This window comes from Strix aluco, chromosome 14 (genome assembly GCF_031877795.1).
Source record: "Strix aluco isolate bStrAlu1 chromosome 14, bStrAlu1.hap1, whole genome shotgun sequence".
NCBI classification, from domain to species: Eukaryota; Metazoa; Chordata; class Aves; order Strigiformes; family Strigidae; genus Strix; species Strix aluco.
In genome coordinates, this window is record NC_133944.1 from 21,947,410 (window position 1) to 21,969,278 (window position 21,869).

Consider the following 21,869-nt stretch of genomic DNA (forward strand, 5'->3'; position numbering starts at 1 on the left):
TGGAACACCACTCTGGATCTCCAGCCATGGAGTTTCCCATGGCTGGGTGGAGGCAGAGCTGAGGAGAGGAGGCTTTGGGGAGCGGGCAGGGGTTAAAGGGGCACAGAGGAATGAGCCGGACACAAGCGATGAGAAGCCCACAGACCTCGGTGCAGAGATGAGGATGCTCGCCGCCCCGCTCCACCACCCCACACCCAGCCGGGGGGGCTTAGGTGGGAGGGAGCCCCGCTTTCTGCTTTGCAAACGGGCAGAAAAAAAAAAAATAAAAAGCTTTCTCTGGTTCCTCCTTTCTGCAAGGCAGGAGGGGGGGGATGGAGAGTGCACAGTTCATTAAAGCAGAAGGGCAGGCGGCCAGCGAGCATCCTGGCAGGCAGAGCACTGTATTTTCGCAGGCTCGCTGCCTCCCGACACAGAAGCTTCCCTTGTAGCACTCACAGCTGTTTGGATTTTACCCGAGTTCATATCACAGTTTATCAAAAGGGCTGCATTTTTTTTTCCCTTCTTTTTTTTTTTTTTTTTTTTTTTGCACTTTGCTGAGTACAAGCTGAACGGTTCCCGCAAAAACAAACGCAGGTTTTGTTCTGCAATGCAGCGGCCCGGAGGGTGGGAGAGAGGAAGAGGCAACACGCGTCCCCCCACAGCCCTGATTCACTTGCTGGTGGGGCAGAGGGATTTTCGGGGCACGGGTTTGGCAGTGGGAGCTGGAGGGGGCACGGTGGCATCAGCAAACCCAGAGGAAGGAGGAGCCAAAGGGGATCCTGCATCCCAGCCCTGGGAGCCTCCAGCTCGTCGGGAGGTTATTGAGATGCTTGGCCAATGTGTCCAGGGGAGCTCAAGAGCATCCAGGCCTGGGAGAAGAGGAGGATTTTGGTTAGTCCCAGCTCTCGAGCCTCCCCCGGCGAGGGGTGGGTGATGGGCTGGGAGGTGGGACAGCGAGGCAAGAGGAAAGGACGAGGTTAAGGATGGGGGAATGGGGGGGAAGTGGGGGGCAGGGGGACAGTGAATCACTGCAGGATGATCCTGGGGCTTCGGCATCCCCTTACCACCAAAGCAGACACCCACCAGCTCTGCACAGGATCCCCAGCATGTCCCTCACTATCCAAACCTGTGGCTAAACCCCCATCCCACTCCCTCCCCAGAGCCCTCCCCACCGGGATGCTGGCAGGCCGCCCTTCCCTTCCCACCCCCCCCCAGACAGAGAGCAGAGCCCTGGGAATGCTAGGCAGGCCGAGCAAAAAGCGATTTAACATGCTCCTCACTGCCTGCCTGCCAAGAGCATCAGATGTCTGCGCTTCGCAGGACACGCCGGCCCTCTGCCCCCCTCCCCTCTCCAATTCCACATCCTGGTTAGCAGGTTCAAGCCCACTTTGCTTCTTTTCCCCTATTTTTGGGGGAGAAAGGGACATCGCATGGTCAGCCCCAGCCTCTCTCAGAGGCAGAAAGGTCCCCTCCCTGCCCAAAAAGAGGGGACCAGCCACTCTAGCCCCACGCCAAAGGCATCACTATAAAGGCCTTCATGCACCCAACGTGACGTGCTGGTGTTTGTCCCCAGCTCTGCCCTTTTCACTATCCAGCTCTCCGCCGGCATCATCCCAGCAGGACTTTAAGACCTCAAGGAAAAGGCAGGGTTTCCAGCCAGGTGAACTCTTCGCATCTGCAGGAGCCATAAACCCACGGCCCCATCATGAGACTTGGGATTTTCCAGTTCCCCAGCTAATGTCATAAATTGGCCGAATAACCTTATCTGCTCCAGCCTACGTCTTCCAGAGTGGATGGAGAACCAGCCCACCCTCCTGGCCACCCCCCATGGGGTTCAAGCATCCCCCAAAAAGCCAAGGACCAACCCCAGTCGAACAACCAAGCCCTGCTGGGTGCATCATGCGGGAGGTAGCTGAAAAGTCACCCCAGGACCCTTTCCATGCAGCTTAACCTCAGAAAAACGCCCCGTGAGAAGGTGCTAGGCAGCGGGGAGGTTTATTCAACGGCTCTATAAAACAAGCTGAGACAATCCCTGTGCGCGGGCCCCTGCCTGGGGAGCAAAGCGCTGACTCAGGCATCCTATCGCGCCCCAGGGTGCCGCTGCTCAGCGAGAAAATGGCCTCCCTGGGCTTAAAAGTTAAGCCCCGCACTTCAAAGCATCCGCACACAACGCGCACTGGGGTGTCTCCAGCCACTCGAGCACATCTTGTACCCCGGAGGGTTCATTTGCAGTCCTGGCAAGGTACATCAGCCACGAATGCCTGAGCTGATCCATCTCAGAGAGCAGCAAAAAGCCAGCTGCTTTGGTGCTAGGCTCAGCTTAGCAAGCTAAACCGGCTCCCAGAGCTCAGACAGACCCTGGGGACAGTGTGGGGGCTGCACAACTGGCCTGGGGAGAGACAAGAGGGAAGAACATGGCTCCTTCCAAGGGCAGCAAAGCTGCTAGGGCAGCCAGCCCTGTCCTCAAACCGCACTCTGAGCAGCAACACTGATGTCCATGGGGTAGGGCTTAGCCTTTGATTTAATCTCCCCATCCCACAGCGCTGGTACCAACAAAGAAGCATTAAATCCAGCCTGTAAATCCCAGTGCAGGCTGAAAACCTCGGTGTCGCTCCGCTGCCTGCCTCCTGACCGGCCGAGCAGCTTTCCCTCCGCAGGGTCCTTGCCCGGAGGACGGCCGTGTCGCTCCAAGGAGCCATGTGATGCTTTGGAAGCTCCTCTGCATTTTTCTGCTGCTCCAAGCCATCGTCGGAAGGCCAGCAGCTGAATGTGAATGTTTGCTTCTTGCTTAAGGGCTCTGTTGAATCCAGAATGGCCACATGCCAGCTAGGGCAGATAGCTCCTAATTAGTGAGAAGGCTGGAAGGTCTTGGGTCTGCTCATCAAGGTGAGAGGTAACACCCAGTGGGGGCTGATGCTCCTGCCTCTGATGGCCCTTTGGGAGCCACCTTTGAGCACAAACATGCCTGGCTTGAGAGGAGAAGGCAGCGCTTTGAATTCTGAGTTTTGAAGGTGGAATAACTTTACTGGCTTCCAGCCTAAAAAAAGTCACAAGTGACAGTGAAAGACACCGACCCCCAAAGGAAACCCTTGTCTGCTGCAATGCAGAAAATTGACGCCAAGCCAAAAAAAATCCTTGGAAGAGACCACGGGAGCAGGTTTGTCACCTCTCCAGTTCCTCAGCAGGGAGAGGTGGAAAGTATGAGACTCTGGGTGATTCGTACCACTGGAGCCCCCTCGGCACATCCCTTCACAAAGAGGGTCCCTCATCCAGGTGTTCATGAGGCATCTAAGCAGCTTTGAAGAGCCCCGAAGAGCTTTTTCTTGGATGTTGCCCTTCCCTTCTCCTCCTGCGCCGTGGCCATAGGCTCTCCCTCCGTGAGGTCCCCTTGGGTGGTGGCAGGGATGAGGCATCACACCATGGTTTGATCTCGTGGTGCCATGCTGGATCCCACCGGGGAAGGCGGCAGACCAAGAAGGGCACCTCTTGGGTGCACCGGCAGCACTGACAGATGGACCACGTGCCAGTGCTGCGTTATCCCTCCCAGGCAAGGGAGAAGAAATCTGGATTCTTCCTTATGAATGACAGAAGCTTTTGGAGCTGTTTGCCTGTTATTTTAAAGGCAGTTTGTGTTTCCATTTAGCTGCACCCTGTCTTCTCTGGCAAATCATCTTGAGATACCCAGCTCGGGACCGGGGTCACTGATGGCGAGACCACTCATCACAGCCCCCACCTCTGCCCAGGAGGGCTGTGGGTGCTTCTCCCACCCATTTCCCAACGGTGGGCAGGCACCGGAGCAGCTCTGCACACCTTGGGGACCACAGGTCCCTACAGAGCAAGAGACGGTCCCAGCGCCACAGGCTCCTCCAGAGATTGCTGCTCAAACCACATTCCTGTCCTCAAGCACATGACGTACCGTAGCCTCTGCCTCCAGGACTCTGAGGACATACCAGGAGAGAGACTAAAGTCCTTTTGGAGTCAGCAATCAGACATAAACAAGCTTGAGTTGGGTTAGAAATAAACTACCTTTAACTGTAGACCCTCTGCCTGACCTCACGGACCTTTGAACTTGCCCACTGGTAATGCGACAGGGAAAATTGCTGCGCTGTGCTTTAACAAAAATCCTGTCTCCCGTTTCCCTTTCCCCTGAACATTCATCCTTCAGCTGGAAATTATTGCCTAAACTTAACAGGTCTGTTTTCCTTCCCTGCTTTGTCGTTCCCGGGCCGGACGGCAGCAGAAAGGGGCAGCGGTGGACCCGGAGGGGAGGGGAAGATGATGGGTACAAAGGGAGCAAAGGGCTTGTGCCAGCGGTGGGGGACAACGATGCTTCAGCGCACACTGTCCTGGTCCCTCAAGCATCCCCCTTGTGCTCTCCAGCCCAGGATGAAACATCACCAGCATCTCCCAAGTCAAACATGAGACTGGCTTCTCACCCCGCTGTGCAAAACAGCTGAGCTGGCTTGTGGACAGGGGAGGGATGTAATGTGGGAACGCACATACGGCTTCAATTTGAAAAGCAGCTAAAAATAGCACCACGAAGCTCCCACGTTCGCTGGGTCTCTCCGGCAAGAAATCAATCTTTTCCAAAGAGTCCTGTAAAAGTTTTCCTCCTCTATTCCCACCTTGGTTTTTCAGGAGGCGACAGAGATGTAGTTAACTTCAACCACCATCAGTAGGTTTCAGAGTTAATCACTAGTACCTGAGGGCACGGCTCACCCCTCCCAGAACCACCGCTTTGGCTCCAGACCTGCATCTGCCCCACGTGAGCCACAACGTGACTTGACAAAGGACAGAGTCATATATTTTTTTTTTCCGCTTTACCGGATTTTTGGGGGCATGAGTCACCATAAAAAGCCCTGGCTTGCTGAGCTGCTGCGAGCCGGTCCCACCGCACTGCCGGCTGGCTGCTGGGAAAGCCGGCCCCGCCAGCCAAGGCTCATCCTGCCAGAGCCCGAGGGAAAAAATTGAGGTGGCCACGATATGGGAGAGCTTTTAAATGGGACCCTGCCCAGGCTCACTATTGCTTTAATTGCTCTGCTCCCTTAATGAGGAATAGGGCCGCTTCCCCTGCCAAGGGCTGCTCAAACCAGGGGCTGTGCTGACCGGGGAGAAGAGAGGGGACACTACAAGTGAGATATTGTCTCTGCCCTACTCTTAGATCCCCATATGATTAAACCCAACATTTCTAGACTCCTATCAGAAGCAAAAAACCATCTGCTCAGACAGATTTTTTGAGGGGGGAAATGCAATGTATTACATTAAAATTTAATGTAAGCGTGGGGAGACCTCTGAAATCCTTGCCCTGCAGCCCAAGCAGCGGCTGCAACCCTGCTCTGCCCACGTTTCATCATTTTTGCAACCTGCCATGCTTTGCCTTGACGTTCATCGCTCACGGGATAAATCCAGTGGCAACTTTTCAGCGTGTTCTTGGGCTGCCCAAAGACTTGGGCACAAAGCGCTGCCCGAGCAGGTACAACTCAACACCCAGCTTGGCTTAATGGATTTCAGAGCTCTGCATGCTTTATTTTCCAACCGCAGTGATGGGACCCCCCCACCAGTACCTCATGCATCCCTCTGCCTTTGGAGAGGCAGCTCTCTTCTCCCATGGGACCATGGTTTGGGTTTCATGCTCTCCCCACGTTCATTTTGATGCCACCTCCCTGAAAGCGAGGGAGGAAAACCCAGGGTCCTGCTCTCTCCTCCCACCAACCTCCTCACTGATTTCTCCACCTCACCCCGACTGTTAAACCCATTATTTCCCAGCGAGCCAAGGAACTGGTGTCCCTTGCCCCACATTTCATTGCGTTAAGGTCGATGCCCTGCCAGCTGCCATGACGCTTGGCCTTCCAGCCTCTGCCTCTGCTCCTTAAAAAGCCGAAGCAAAACCTATCAACTCTGAGCATCAAAACACATGGCTTTGGGGGACAAGGCTTTTGCTGGGCGAGCATCTCACCGAGCAGGGTGGAGGCATTCACTTGACTTGGCACCCCGAGCGCAAGCCTGTCTTCATGCTCTGGCTGGTCGAAACGGGCTCTGACAATGCTATTTAATAAGGAGCTACTTTGCCTCCAGGGATGGGAGCGAGAAATACGGTGCCTCGACATGTGAAAGGCAAGTCCCGTTTGCTCTGAAACCATCTGCTGGAGAGCGAGGGAGGCTTGCAGAAATGGTTTTGGCTCTTATGGAGCTTGGTGCTTGGGCTGCTCAACCCAGTCATCCCCATCCCACCCTGCCTGGGGGGTGCTCGGCGGCTTCGGTGAGGCTGGTGAGGTGCTCTGACCTGATGATGAAGGCTCCTCTGGTCTCCAGGAGTTTCCGTTCGCTGCTGAAGCGCTTGAGCAGGTTGATCATGAACTTGTAGAAGTAGGAGTTCATGGTGGGCGTGGAGGGCGAGCACTCCAAGCCTTTCGTACCTGGGGAGGCAGGGGAAGAGGAGAGAAAATCAGAGCAGCCGGGGCCCTTCTGCCAAAGCAGTCTCAATCAGAGAGCAGACATCCAAAATACGGTCGCAGAACTTGGCAGAGGAGGGCTGGGGCATGAAAAAAAGCTTTCCAAGCCTCGTATAACTGCATCTGCTTGGGCCAAGCAGAGCCAGTTCTGCCACAGCTCTCTCCATCCCACGGGAAAGAGTCTTGTGATGGTCCCAGCCCTTGAAGCAGCACGTGGGGGGTGAAATGAGCTTTTTTGGGAGATCATCCCAGAGCCGTTTGGCTTCAGGAGCTGATAGGAGAAGGGGTGCCCGAGGCTCTAGATCAATAGGCAATCCTGTCTCCTCGGCTACAGCGTGTACACTCATTCCAAAACCCAGACTGCTGGTGAATTGAAGAGCCTTTAATCCAGCCCCACATGCCACAGATGCCCCGAGCCCAGCACACAGGCACGTAGTGGCAGACACACACGTTCAGCCCCGAGGCATGGCACGGCCACCAGCTTACGCTCGGTGACGTGATTTCCCCTGAGCACGAGTTACTTGGTGCAACGTGGTCACATACAACATGCCCCAGGGCCAGCATGAAGTACTGGTCAAACCACAGCAGAGCTCCAGCTCAGAGATTGTACCAAAAAATGGTTTTTTTCTTTGTTCTTTTTTTGCAAAAACCCTTTATAAAAAAACAAGCTGAAGGTTAGGGAAGGGAGCCAGGCACGAAGGAACAGTGGTCCCTCCAGCGTGGAGCATCCCTGCTCCTGGAGCACCTGCTGGGTTGGGGCACAAACCCGCAGCAGCTGTGGTTTCTGCCCAGAAGGCAAACAAGGCTTCATTTTGACGCAGCAGCTATCACAGATCACACTTACAAGTCTCAAAGGCAGAAAATTATGGGTAATGAGAGTGGCCAGACTCTCTGAGCAAGGAGGGTGCGGGAAGTGCCCTGGCTGGAGGGAAGGGTGAGCGTGTGAAAGCAGAGAGAGGAGAGATAGCAAGGAGAGATTGTGTGCTCAGGAGAGCCTAGACCTGCTCCCACACACCCAGACCTAATGCACTTCCAGGATGCAAGGCTCTTCCGTGCTTTCTCCTTAGGCACTTCGCCCGGGGCCGGAGGATTTCTAGCAGTACAGGGAAGGGATGCTCTGCACCCTCCTGTCACGCAGGGCACCGGGAGCTGGCAAGCCTCTGCTCCCAGCCTCTGCCAAGTGGCCAGCAGCCCCTTGTGCACCTCCCAGGGCCATAAACTTACTCTTGATGGGCTCCTATTGCTCGTTGAACAGCAAATGGTGCTCCAGGTTGTAAGGTGAATGGGTTGCTGCTGTGGCACCCACTTGGTAAGACGTCCTAACTTCGTCTGAGACTATTTGCAGGGTGGGTAGCCAAGGAGGCTGGCAAAGGGGCATCTCCCAGCTCAGGGTACGCAGAGAGCATTAGAAAAAATACCCCTTCAAACCCACAAGTGCAGGGAGCTGGCAGGTAAAGATTGCTTTTCCCACAGCGAAACTGCAGGGGAGATGGTTTATTTAGCAGGACGACGCTCAAAGCAAATGTTTGGAGAGAGGGTTTTAAAGGCGACTTTGCAACAAGGGGAGCCCTCTCCCTTAATTTCTCCTATGGAAAGAACACGTCTAACCAAGGAGGGAAGCTGGCACACACGAGTGCCCCAAGGTTATTCCCCCCCATCCTGAGAACAGCCACTATTTCCATCAGATCGCTGAAGGAAACCTGAAGAGTTTGATTTATGTATGTTTTCTGCTTCTACTGAGACTCAGCAGAGCATGGAGCAGCCAATTAAAGATGCAATCAAGACGCCAAAGCCCAGGAAAGCTGATGGAAAAGCCACATGGCTGCTTTCCACCCTGCCTGTCCCAGTGATACCGGGCAGCTTCCCTGGGTTTGGATTTAGCATCCAAGAGAACAGACACAGCCAAAGGAAAAGGAAAATTAAATACGAGGTCATCTGCACCAGAACCTGGTGTCTCCTCCCCGCTGGAGTCGCGTGCTCACCCCGCCTTGGTACACCCGAAACCCCAAACCAGGCTTTAAAGCAGGCATCTCCCAGAGCACAAGTGTTCGCTGTAGCATCATGTTTCCCCTCAGCTGTGGGGAAGATGATCTGGGCAAAAAAAATAGGATCTAGCTGAGCCGATGAGCTTGAAAACAAAGGTGCATTTGTTCTAAGGCAGGGAGTACCCGGTGTGAAAATACAGCCGTGCCCCACGTGTTGTCACTACAGCTGCTCAGCACCACTCAAAAGCGGGTTGAGCAGAGGCACGGTCCAGACATGGAGCAGCTCTGCTTTCCCACCGTGCCTGCCTGCGGCTCAGCCTCGCAACTCCCAGCCTGTACCACAGGCAGAGCCTCAAAAGCAAGCATTGGTTTTCTTTCTGGTGCCAAAGGTGGATGAAGAGCAGATGAAAACTGTCTTTCAAAGCTGCGAAAGTGATATTTTTTGTCTGTTTTGTCAGCAGTGCCAAAGCACCCAAACCGGAGCTGCGCTGCTAACCCAAGAGCAAGCAGCAGGCAGGACATCACACCTTCATCCCCACCAGCTAGTAATGCCCCAACATTGTCGCTTGTCCAGGGGAAGGTCTGATCTTGAATTTTCTCCCGTCTCAACACCCCAAAAATCATCTCTCTGACCCCTCACAGCATCAAGGGCAGCACTGCTGCCGGGGCTGGTCTCCCTCAGCAGCAGCACAGGCAGCAGCTCCTGCCCAGAGCTCCAGCGTTGTGCCTTACCGCTGCCTCACATGCCTTCCATGGAGAGCCCAAACCCTTACATATCCTAAAACACATCCCAAGGGAAAAACAGGAGGATGCAGCATCTTTCTGACTCCCTGAAAGACCCAGTGCTCCTGTCGCTGGGGTGCCAGCAGCACCATGCCCAGGGGATGAGTCTCTTGACCCAAGGAACAAGCGCCAGGATAAGAGGGAATGGCCTCAAGCTGCGCCAGGGCAGGGTCAGACTGGCTCTTAGGAAGGATTTCTTTGCAGAAGGGGCTGTTGGGCGTTGGAATGGGCTGCCCAGGGCAGGGGGGGAGTCCCCATCCCTGGAGGGGTTGAAGAGTCGGGTTGACCCAGCGCTGAGGGATCTGGTGGAGTTGGGAACGGTCAGGGTGAGGTTCATGGTTGGACTGGAGGAGCTTCAAGGTCTTTTCCAACCAAGATGATTCTGGGATTCTGTGACAAAGCCCACGAGCTGTGTGGCTGGGAATGCCGGTGCAAGACAGACCAGCCAGAAGCACCCTCAGGTCCGTGCTCCTGAGGTGGTGCAGCACCTCCCGCATCTCAGCCTGGAGACTCGTAAGGACCCGCTGTGTCAGCTGAGAATCCAAAAGCCAGAATCGCCTCGGAGATCAGGTCCTGGCTGCAATCTGCAGGACAATCAACCAACAGTCTTCAGTCCTGCCATCTTCTTCCACAGACTCGCTCCTGAACTTCCAGCCTCCTGCCCAGTCTGCAGTGGATCAAGGAGCTGGGAGCAAGGAGGGACTGGGACACAGAGATAGCAAAAACAAGCCTTAGCCCTGTTTTTTTTAGGAGGGGAAAGCATGATGTGATGGTCTGCCTGACCCAGGGAACTTCTTCATCATCCTTTGCCTCTTGGAGCATTGAGACCGAGCTCAGAAGGGATCATTTTTCCATCCCTTGCCTGCCTGGCACCCAGCAGTTATGTCTGTGTGTCCTTAAGGATGGTTTCCACCACGGCACGCTGTGCCAGCCGGAGCAGCCTTGCCAGTGCTCTCCAGGGGTAACACTGAGGGTGAGAAACCAGCGTGGAGGGGTCTCTCAGGCTGCAAAAGGCTCAATCAAATCTCAGCTGGAATTTAAAAGGCCAATACTTCTTCCAAGCAGGCAAAACATTTCTCTTGCAAATCCTCCAAACGTCCTATTTGCTCTGTATTTACAGGATGTCTAGGAAGCGGCTGGCACCTTGTTTGCCATCATGCAGCCCTTCCCAGCGTAGCCCAGAGCTCAGCTCGCCGCCCCACGGGTTACAGCTCAGCACAGCAGCATCCCTGGCTCAACAGAACCGTAGGAGCAGCTTGTCAAGTGTTTCTACGAAGCACGAGAGACAAGCAGAGAGAAGTGTTATGAAAACTGTGGCTTAATTAATTGAAGCTTGCACCTCTCCCCCTTTCCCCAAAGCGAGACTTTGCAGATCCGTAACCTGCCAGATAGGCTGTTAACGCACCCGGCGCGGGGCTGGTGGCACGTCACGGCTCTGCTGCCTTTTTTTTTTTAACTTGCATGGGGGAAGGAGCTGGAAGAAATATCCTTGCTCAGAGGAATGATGAAACTCAGCCTAGATATCAGCTATAATAGGAACAAATGGGAATTTTGGGCTCACAGGAACATCAGAGTGTTGAAACAAGAGCCGGTAGAAACAGCCTGCAAAAGGCATGTGAAAACTGCAGCTCCGTGCAATTGCAGAAACGAGTCTGCACCATCCATCCGGCCTGGACCCCTCACAACGACTACAGCAACCTCCTGCATCCCAGGACGTCGGCCTAACAAAGCCTTTCCCAAGGATTTTCAGCCCAGCGTAGAACCAGGGACAGGAGTGGGCTTCTTGGATCATCTAAGCCAGCACCAGCATCTCTCCCCCGCACCCACGGGTTCTAGCTCGAGCGGAGCACGGCGAACGCCTGCTGAAACCCCCGGTCATCCCCAAGTGCTCGCCGGCGGTTCATGCTGTTCCCATCACTCGCGTGGCCACGCTATAAATCAACCCAGACAGGCAATTAGGGATCTATATTAAGGCCCTTATAAATATATATTGTATAGCAGCCTGGAACATTTGGGCCATCTGGCTGCTTGATGGGCTGAGCCGTCTCGAGACCTACAGTACCCAAGGTGTCCCCAAATTGCTCCGGGGGGGCCTGGCAGACTCTGACATGAACTTGGCTTTTCTACCCTGGCCGCAAAGTGCCGAACTTCACCCTGCCATAAAACGCAACTCCCACTAATTTACTGTAATTGTTTTCCAACTGGCCTTAATTAAAACCGGTGTGGACTTGCTTAACTCCATTTAAACCAAATTTAAATAAGATTGGACCAGAATTGATTCCTTTCTGAAGCAAGCTAAAGCTGGGTAAGCTGTTTAAAGAGTATCCACAAGGGTATTTGCAGCGGTTTAGCTAAAATGATTTACTGCAATCCCTAATTGAAGCAATTTCAGCTCGGATACAGGGAGGGCAAGCTAAGAGCTGGCGGGGCTGAGCATCCTTCCCACCCGAGCGCCTTCCCCGGGGCATCACATTTCCAGCTCAGCCTGGAGAAGGATCTCCCTCAGCTCCTCCCGGAGCAGTCGGGATAAACCCGGCAGCAGCCGGAGCCAGTCCGTGAGCCTTCAACCCACGCGAGGCGAGGATCGAGCGCCGGCAGCGTGGGAGTCGGCACTGCCAGATGGTGCTCGGCGAAACCCTGGGCGGCGACGTGGGAATCTGTGCTGCGTCTCCCCCCCCCCCCCCCCCCCGCCCCCAGCAGCCTTCCCCAGGATGTTTTGAATTTTAGCTTTTGCAAACACGGGGTGGCGAAACCTCGCAGAGCGGGATAAAAATAGAGCTGTAAAAAAGGCAAATCCTCCCCCCCTCCTCCAAAAATCCAGCGCAGGGCGTAGCTGGAAACAGATGCGAACGTGTCGGCAGCTCAGCTGAGCTCTCCCTTCTCCAGAGCGCAGGATGCTGCTGAGGAAATAAAACCACCAAAATTATGGATGACACAGCCATGGGCTGTGCTTAGCCTGCTTTCGCAGGGCTGCCTGGGCACACAGCTGCCTCTCCCCTTTCTACCTGGCTAAAGAGCCGTGGGTTTGTAATTCCAAGACTTCAGCATCTTGCCAGAAAAGGGGTCCCCAGATGGGCCAGGGTATGTATTTTGATGCCAAATGAAGCTTTTGCTGCACTGATCCTCTGGATGCCACCGCTCCCACGCAGGGCCTGTGCTTGTGCCTGCCTTGAAGGAGGGCAGCAGGCAACGATAAAGCTGATGGGTTTCCTAGGAAGGTTAGCAGCCCAGTACTGCCTCATTTTTCTTTGTTAAGCTAAATCAATAAGCAAAAATGCAGCAGACTTATAGCTCAGACAATGTACAAGAAAAGAAAACACCCAGCAGAGCTGCAAAAACGGGAGCAGTTAAGCTTTGTGCTGACTTTGGAGTGGGCTGAGGCCACTGACGGATAGGTGAAGCACATGGAAGATAACCTGCAAGCAGGAGTGAGCAGCAATGGGCTTTGCCAGGCCATTTCTGCACCAATATTAATTCTGCTAGCTTAATTGTTTTCATCTCATTCCTCACCCCATCCTTCAAATTCCTTGCAACATCTTGGGAAAACTGAGGCAGTTACTGTAAAGTAACTACACTGGGGGTGCTTGGCTAGGAGCGATCTTATCCACACCAACAACTTCTCCCCTATCAGCCTCTACAGACCAGTAATCCCAGTTTTTATTCAGGAATCCCCAACCTTTCTGGCCAGCCATGTGCTGTAACCATCTCAGGAAGGATCGATACCTGAAGCCATGCCAGGTGAGTTACGGCTACAGTCTGGATGGTCTCTCCTGGGGTTTTCCATGGCATCCCAGCACTGCCATTGCAGAGGATCCACGAGAAGAAACAAATCACCCTTTTCTTTGAATTCCCCTCCTCTCCAAGAGGCAGAAGAGCATTTTTTATAGCCAACCCTCCTAAACAGCTCCATGCCAGTAGGGAAGGGGATGGCAGAGCCACTGACCATCAGGAACCAGAGTGTTTTGCTCAGAGCACTCAGGAGCGACAAGTCTCTCCTCTCGTGCCACCTGGCTCCTCCACTCCCTGCTGTCACACTGCTGATCCTGTGAAAGCTGTTGGAAACTGGCTCCTTCGAGAGCAAGTTGTCCATGGCGTGATGTCGGCTGTCTCCTTGCCTTTTGTGGAGAGGATGAGTACAGAGGAGCTTCACTTTTAACCTCCCCTACCATTGGAAATGCCAGTTTAGCAAATCTGAGCCATCTGACAAGGGGTCACCTTTTCTTTCCTACCTTTTATGGACCCCCCCCACACCCTACAGACTTGCCCGGTGTTTTCAGAGGCTGCCCTAACATCTTCCAGACCATCTGGAGGTAGGACCTTGTCCCTCCTCTGCAGATCTAGGCAGATCTGCCACCTCTGCAGAGCTGTGATTACACAAATGAAGCGATAGGCAACGTCAAGGGAGCGGTTTGGCTCACTGAGAACAAAAATACCTCAGAAAAATGTCGACAGGAAATCCCTACCACAGAACATCTCAAGTTTGGTCCAGGCTCTGGAGCGCTGAATGTTCTCCAGTGGGGATACAGCAAGTCTGAACTCAACAGACTGTGTGTCTCGGGGGCTTTTAGCAGCCTCCTCTGGAGTAATCCGCTGACTCCTGGGATATCCACGGACTGCTGGTGGAAACCAATGACCTCAGGCATGTTAGTGCACCCACGAATGGAGTCAGCCTCACTGTAAACATCCTATAGCGTGAGGTGATCAGAGGGTACGCCACCGGCCCCGCCGCCTCCGGCAGGAAGCCAGGCAGGAGAGACCAGACCGAGCTGGAAAGGAAAGTGCCTCCTGCGAAACAAAGGGTCATAACCACTTCTCCTTACAAAGCTGTGGAGAAAGGAAGGAAGAGATGCGTGCAAGAGCTACCCTGTATGAGGTGGCGGATGGTATCAACATCCTTTTGGAGGGGGCTTTCTCCTCCCATGCAAAGCAGAATCGGAGACTAGGCTGGAGGGCTTGCACGTGTGCTATCATAGAATGGTTTGGGTTGGAAGGGAGCTTTAACGGTCATCTAGTCCAATGCCCCCACAATGGGCAGGGACATCAACTCAATCAGGTTGCTCAAAGCACCATCCAGCCTGACCTTGAATGTTTCCAGGGATGGGGCAACTACCACCTCTCTGGGCATCCTGCTCCAGTGTTTCATCACCCTCATCGTAAAAAATTTCCTCCTTATATCTAGTCTGAATCTACGCTCTTTTAGTTTAAAACCATTACCCCTTGTCCTATCACAACAGGCCCTACTAAAAAGTCTGTCCCCATCTTTCTTACAAGCCCCCCTGAAGTACTGAAAGGCCACAATAAGGTCTCCCCAGAGTCTTCCCTTCTTCAGACTGAACAACCCCAACTCTCTCAGCCTGTCCTCACAGGAGAGGTGTTTCATCCCTCTTATCATTTTTGTGTCCCTCCTCTGGACCTACTCCAACAGGTCCATGTCCTTCTTGTGCTGAGGACCCCAGAGCTGGACACAGCACTGCAGGGGGGGGTCTCATCAGAGCGGAGTAGAGGGGCAGGATCATCCCCCTTGACCTGCTGGCCTTAGTGACAACCACTCTTGGGTCATCTACTACTTGTCCCAACTTCTACAGGGTTGGCAAAACACTCCCAAAGCAAAGCAGGCAGCTGGATTCCCATTATACAAACCAGATGGGCATTTCCACCATCATCCCAAAGACTGGGAACCTTGGGCACAGCCCTGCAGACCTTGTCCCTGAAAAGTGGGCATAAGGTATCCAAGGAGAGGTTCTTGGAGGTCAGTACCCAGCCACCCTCTCCCAGGGCAGCCGGAGGAGGCTGGGAGGAGAGCTGTCGGGTCTCCCAGGCGGTGCTGAGCTGGGCTGGCCCCAGCTCATTGTGTTTGGAGAAGGCGTCGAGGGCAGCTGACCTTACGTAACTGGAGAACAAAGCGGCTAAATAAAAACTGGAGCTGGGAACGGGCTGCGGAAGTGGGACACGGCTTTCCTGACTAATCAACCAGCATCTGAAGGAAACCGAACTCAATGGCAGGGAAACAACTGCATAAACACATCCCGAGGGAAGAAAGGGAGCGAGAGGAAGCGAGGGGAAGACCACGGGGGCACTGGCCCCTTCCACCTCCCCTCCTGCCCTTGCTGCTCAGGTGGCAAAGCCTGGAGTGCCAAGATGGAGAGCACTGCATGGCAACCTGCTGCGAGCTCAAGGATTTTAAGGGGTGTCCATGTTTGTTTACCTGCAAAGCCAATTGCACGCTCGGATGGGCCTCAGAGGTAGGAGAGACTGGACCTGAGATGGCTCAGCAGCTCTCCTCCCACTGCCAGCTCCGACGGCATCTCAGTCTAAAGTCTGATGAAGGGAACGGAGAGATTTAACTCCGGGGAGAAGCACTGGTACCCTGCAGCCTCCCCTCCAATGGTGCAGTAGCATCCTACTGCTAATAAAGCACTGTCTGAGCCAAGGTTGCTAGCCAGGCAGGTGTGCTTGGGGAACACTCCCATACATCCCAGTACAAAACCAGTGACCCCAGAAAGGGGTACACTCTCTCTTCGGTGCCAGCACCTCGTGGTTTTCACCTGGGAAGGGCTGTACTCACAAACTCTGCAGGGCAGAGCTTGGGTTCACTTGCTCTCACCATATGTCACTACCCCGGGACCATGCACAGACAGGGATTTCCACTAGTCACCCTCCCGCTCCAAAAAAGCGCACCCCAAACAACCCTCTGATAAAAAAGAGTCTTTTCCAAGAGCCTCCTCTTTTCCAGGCGTAATCCAGGAGGGTCCTGGCCCAGCTGTGACCCCTCAGCTCCCCTGGGAGCCGGAGCCCAGCAGCCGATCCAGTCTCAGCCCTGGGTGGTCAGAGCCAGACGGGACTGGGGCCATGTTAAACGTCTGAGGCCAACAAACCGGCTCCTTTTCACCTCCCCAAAAACGTCTGCCTTTGGGTAAAAGCCAACCACCCTGCAAAGCTCAGCCCCAAATAAATTTCCAAAGAAACAATTTTCTGGTGCATTACAAGGAAAAGGAAAGTAGGTGAGGAAGCCAGAGCCCGTTAGGACTTGTGTGGGGGCAAACTGCCCCACCCTGGGGCAATGGGAGCTCTGGCTCCAGCAGATCTGCTCAACGTGTGGAGAGCCAGACTCTTTTCAAACGTTACACTTGAATAAGTGAAGCCAAGTTGCTCTTCCAGATAGCTAACAGGGGCCACGGCAGCCATTAGGATCCACGCCATCCAGCCTGCTATTTTTAGATCATCCACAAGGAAGGAAACCTCAGACAACCATCAGTGTGAGCTGAACTGCAGCTCCTCAGCTGCTTGGCCAGCGCCGCAGGAGCTGCTCCACCCAGGCGGTCGCACTTCTGACACCGGGAGGATGGATGAGATTTGCAGAGGGCTTGGGGAGGTCGCCAGCATTGCAGCCCCTACCCCTCCATCGCAGAGCTAAAGCTGCCAGCATGAAACAGGTAGATCTGCAAAAAAAAAATGCAAACCACCCCAAACAACCCAAAACCTGAGCTGGTTGCTGGTGCAGACATTTCTAAGCCCAGGGAGGGGTGAGTGATCTGGGATCTTCAGAGAAAACAAAGCCTGGGGAGCAGAAAACAAAGCCTCCCTCTCTGGCAGTGGTTTTGCAAGGCCCCGTGGCCGCATCCTGCACAGGGAGAGGCAGCCTTGGCTCTGTGCTCGGGTTGCAATCCAAAGCTGCCGTGAAACGTGCTTTTGGCTGGGATGACCTGGCCTGAGAAGTACAACAGGGAGGCCCTTAAATAGCAGCAGTGGAGGAGAAGGGGCAGCCAAGCAACTGCAAAGGATGAGCCACAGACAAGGGAAAGTGGAAAAAACTTCCTAATGTGCTGGGATAATTAACAAAAGGCTTTTTTTTTTAATTCCCCAAGTCCCTAGAAAATAGGGTTGTCCCTCTTCATCTCTCTTCTGAGGTTTTATCTGACACTCAGAGCACCGTAGCAGCTCATAGTCAATGTAGGCAGCTTTGAACAGGCAACATCACAGGCACAGACTGATCTATGTTTTGGACACCTGGGCTGGCAGCCAGCATCCCATCCTGAAGTGATTTTAGGGCTCTGAGGGCTTTTACGAGGAGAGAAGAGGCTGGCACCCAAGGTCCTGTAAAAAATAGGACAACAATGACCTCTCTCCACACTGGTCTCTGCAGCATCCTGCTGCTAAACAGAGTCCTAAATCCCTGAAGCATGAGCTAGAGGGAAGAGCAATAAAAGTAAAAGCAGTGCCCTGGTCTGTGCCACGGCAGGCTTGATCCCCAAGCTATGCTGGGGATGGATATATTGATTTATCATTGCAAGACAGGCTTCTCCTTCTGCCTGAGCAAATCTGACCAGTGCCCCAGAGTATCGAGTGAGCCCAGGGAGCGCGGAGGCACGGAGCTGCGGCACTCACCGGAGGAGCTCAGCTGGCTGGCCCTGGCCGGGACGTGAAGCTCCACCGGGCTGGGTCGTGCATCGGAGCCATCAGAAGGACCGTGACCCTCCGTCTGCCCCGCCGGGGAAGAAGCGATCTCAGCCAGCACTTCCAGGTCCTTCAGGATAACCTGTGGAGAGAGAGACAGCACCGGATGAGCACACATGGGGTGGAGGCAGCCGGCGGGGTGAGCCTTCCTTTCCACGGCCAGAGAGGGTCAGATGGGAAGCAAGCACCAAATCCTGGTGCATCAAGAAAGGCATAGGGGAAAGAAGGCTACCTACACAGTTCAAAGTGGAAATTTCAAACGATGGCAGAGGGAATGGGGCAGGAAAGAGAAAAGGGGAGAAAAAACCCAGTTTCTGCTCTGCAAGTCCCAAGGGAGCATGAGATATTAAACCAAATTTACGCAATCGGGCGCAGGGCTTGCTTCTCCCTCTTCCCACTTCAGGGAGGTCTGGGGTTTGCTGCCCCATGCCCCTTCATAACTCCAGATTTGGGACAACTCCAGCAAGAGCATGGGGATACTCATGGGGGCAAACACCAGTCTGCCTGTCTGCCCCCCCTGCCCCCGGCTTGCCCCGTTCAGGGCAGCATCCAAGAGCGGGCTCAGCTCCCTGCACTCAGCATGTCAAGGCAGAGCTGCCATTTGGATTTCATAGCTCTTTCTTTCCAGAAGTTGCTGAATTAGTCTATATATAGCATTTCTGGAGAAGATATTACAGGGTGGGTTTGGTTTTTTTTTGTCCTCAACCCTTCTCATGTCTCAGGCTATTTTGGGTCCCCCTTCATTCAAATGTCCTTGGGTCTAGATGTTTCATCAGCCGTCCCTGATGCTCTGAGCGTAGCAGGGCTCTGTGGAGCAGAAAGGCTGCCAAAAAGGGCCGATTGCCACGTCTAACCCACCAGCATCCAGCAGAGCACATCCCTGACCACTGCTTGCCCACCAGCACAGCGTCCCAGGCTTTCCATGTGTTCTCACACGGCATCTTTCTGAGGAGCTGCAGTTATATGGGAGTTTTAGCTTCTGAGCTACCAAAAACCCCCTTAATCCTGCAAAAAAAAAGCCAATTACATCTTTTTTTGATCATGTAGAACTTGAAAATATGACCTTTGAAAATCAGAAAGCGGAGCCCCTGGGTTTCTCTGTTGCAGGTATCTTAAGCTGTTTTGATTTGGGTTTTTTTTTTGTAATTAGGGCTGAGTTTTAAGCCCCCAGCAGCCTTTGAGCAGGCAGCAAGGTGTCCAGGCCTTGGTGCAGAGCTGGCCGTGGGGAAGCAGCCTGCCATGGGCACCATAAGGCTCCAGCACGCTTGGGAAGACCCTGTGCCTATCAACATGAGTAAGTCCCAGCCCGCAGCTCTCCCAGGGCTGAAAAAACATAAGATAACAACAGCTTGTGCAATGAGGAGGTGCTGCTGTCCCCGAAGAATACAGCAGCTGCGTGATGCTGTCAAGGATGGGACCTCATTGCCATCATGGGATGCCACTGCCATCACCAGCCTTCATCCTCTTCCAGAGAAGCGATGCCACAGTCTGCAGCAGAGAAAAGTCCTTGGTCCTCCCTCTCTGCCCAGCTTTGCAGGGCTTCCAAGCATCGGTGGCGCAGATAAACCGACACTGGTGGTGTTTTGTTTCAAGTGGAGGATGCCCCTGAGCAGAGCTCCCAAAGCCAGGTCTCCTGAAGGCCTGTGTAGATTCTCTAGTGGCTAATCACACAGCTCAGCTGAACTTGCAGTCTTCAAGCAGGGAAGGCACTAATTGGGGTCTCAAGCTCTCGCAGCTGGAGAAATTACGCCCATGGAGGTTTCCAAGTCTCATTGTCTTTGGCTAAAACTGGCAACGAGACTCAGGGCTTGGCTACAAGGGCTGGCAGGCGGGTGAGAGCCGGGACTCTTGTTCAGGCTACTGATTTTGCTGAGCCCAGCACACGTGCCAACACAACCAGGCTGACGTATCCTATCATGCCAAGGCTGTATCAACACATGGCTGATGTACTGCATGAACCAGCCGCCTGTGATTGCCACCCTGCTGCATTCGCTGCTGCCCTGATCCCCCTCCCAAGCCCTCCCACCCAGCCCAGCGTTTAGGCTATCGCACAGCGTAGACTTCACCAGCAGCTCCCACAGCATCAGGAAACAGAATCAAGACCCTGGGCTGGGCAAAAATCACCACTGCTGCCTCTCAAAGCATTTAGAGACTGTAAGGTCGGATCATTAATTCAACCTCCCAGCGCAGGTCTATCTCTGAGATGGTGTCAAGCTCCATCTCTGAGATGCTGCTTGGGTTTGGGATGCTCCTGCCAGGCTGCCTGGGCAGCAGTGACCAAGGGCATGGCTGGACCTCTCGAGATCTGGGGATGTTAAGGGGTGTCCCCACAAGCCAGCCACGTAGGTCACAGGCAGGAGATGGAAAAAGCAGCGTGGGCTGAATTTTACAACTGAAAAACATGAAGGAAATAAGAAGCAGGAGGGACGGGTGCACAAACACCTGGAGGAAGAGGAGGAGCAGGCAGCCGTGAAGGCCTGGGGTTTTCCAGCCGTGGGAAAGAGGCAGGAAGCTCCAGCTCCTGCTGCTTCTTCCCCGCATGCTCTGGAGCGGGTTCCCAGCCGGGGACGGAGGAAAGCCAGGAGCGCTTGGTATGCGCTGCACATCCCTGCGCTAAGCAAAGCTAGAGCTGGCGGCTGGCTTTGTGCAAGCGAGGAGGCTGTAAGAAAGCAATATCCTGCCATTGCCATGGCAACGGGCTGGCTGCGCCAGGAGCGAGCTGGTCCCATCCGTCAGGAGCCGAGTGGCCGTCAGACCCGACAGCACCGGGAGCACAAGGCCGGAGCCATTCCCAGCTGCCCGGCGAAGGCACGATCGCGACGGCCAGCCTGGAGGAACAGCCACTGAGGATATTTTCCTGGCCCAGAAGGGATTTCTGTGAAGGTTTCCCCACGGGGATGAGATGTAGGGTGGTGTGCCCCTGCTCCAGGCGAGTTGGGGGATTAGTGTGAATGGAAGGAGCATCACAGTGGATGGGGAGACCCAGCCGACGTTGTGAGCCTCTCCCAGCACGGGGACGAAGAGCAGCACAGAGAGGGGCGAGCTCTTTGCACGGCTCAGGGATGAGGAGCAGGTTATCAGACAGTTATAAATAATCTACTATTTCTCCTCCCTGGGAATAGGCAAGATTTCTCCCTGTATGGCCTTCAGAGCAGAGATTTTGAGGGCACACAAAACTGTCGGTCTCTCTGGCCTCTCCAGATCTAGGTCAGGTTAATTTGCCGCTCGTTCTGGTTGAACGGAGCTGAGACCAGCTCTGCTGGCGGTGGCGCAGGGGAAAAGCTGCCCCCGAATGGTGTGTGCCGGGTGGGATACATCTCCTGCCTGAAAAGCATCGCCTTGATGCTCTTGGCAAGGAATTTGCCTCTGGCCAAAATGCTGGGCTGGCCCCAGCACGGTTGGGTTGGGGCCTCCCAGGAAGGGGAGGTGACCCCAAATCTGCTGCAGACCCCTGTGGAGTGAGACTCAGCACCCTGCAGCACATACTGACTACCAGGACACCAGGGCAGGCTGCAGCTCCTGGGGCACACATGAGGGTGAGGATAGGGACTAAGCTCCTGAAGATTCTCTCCTTGCTGGTATTTATGGAAAAGCTTAGGAAAAAAAAAAAAAAAAAGTATTGAAAAGATTAAAATGCCTGTGAGCAGCAGGGAGGTGCTCAAGGGTGGCCTGGGATGTCCCAGAGGGTGGGTATTCCCTGGGCAATGAAATGGGGGACACAACACCAGGGAGAAGGTTATTCTTGCCAAGGAGAAGATTGGGAATTCAGCTGAAGCAAGATGCTACCAAAAGGGAAAACAAGAAGGTTAAGGGCTGCAAAGCACTTCTTCGAAGAGGACCAAGATCAGGGAGGCTGTGGAAAACCCCAGAGCGTTACCAGGACTGGCAAGGTAGGGGGGTGGAGGTGTGACCCGGTGGGGACCAGGAAAGCTGAGGATGCTGCTGGGTGCCTCCTCCTGCTCTACCACTCAAATGCAGCCCTTTGCCGCTGCAGCAGGCACCGAGGCTTCCCCAGAGGGCTTAATTTATTTTATTTTTTTCAAGCCCTCCAAACCTTTTAGCCGCAGCCAGGGGAGGGGAGGCGAGCATGGGCAGGCGGTCTTGGAGCCAAGAGCAGCCAGCAGCAAGGCTGGCCAAGCCCCAGACACACACGATGTGAAAAGCAAACTTGCATCCCCCCCGCCTCCACCGGCTTTAAAGACAGAAAAAGAAAAGA

General features: G+C 54.2%; 1 protein-coding gene across 1 annotated transcript in view; it reads right to left on the reverse strand.

The window, feature by feature from the left end:
- Positions 1-21,869, reverse strand: part of VAC14 (VAC14 component of PIKFYVE complex) — a 66,206-nt gene that overhangs the window by 16,364 nt on the left and 27,973 nt on the right. The window contains exons 13-14 of the mRNA XM_074840215.1: positions 17,585-17,735; positions 6,263-6,395 (exon numbers count right to left, since the gene is read on the reverse strand). Of these exons, the coding sequence (XP_074696316.1) occupies positions 6,263-6,395; positions 17,585-17,735 (284 nt within the window). The remainder of the gene's footprint in view (positions 1-6,262; positions 6,396-17,584; positions 17,736-21,869) is intronic.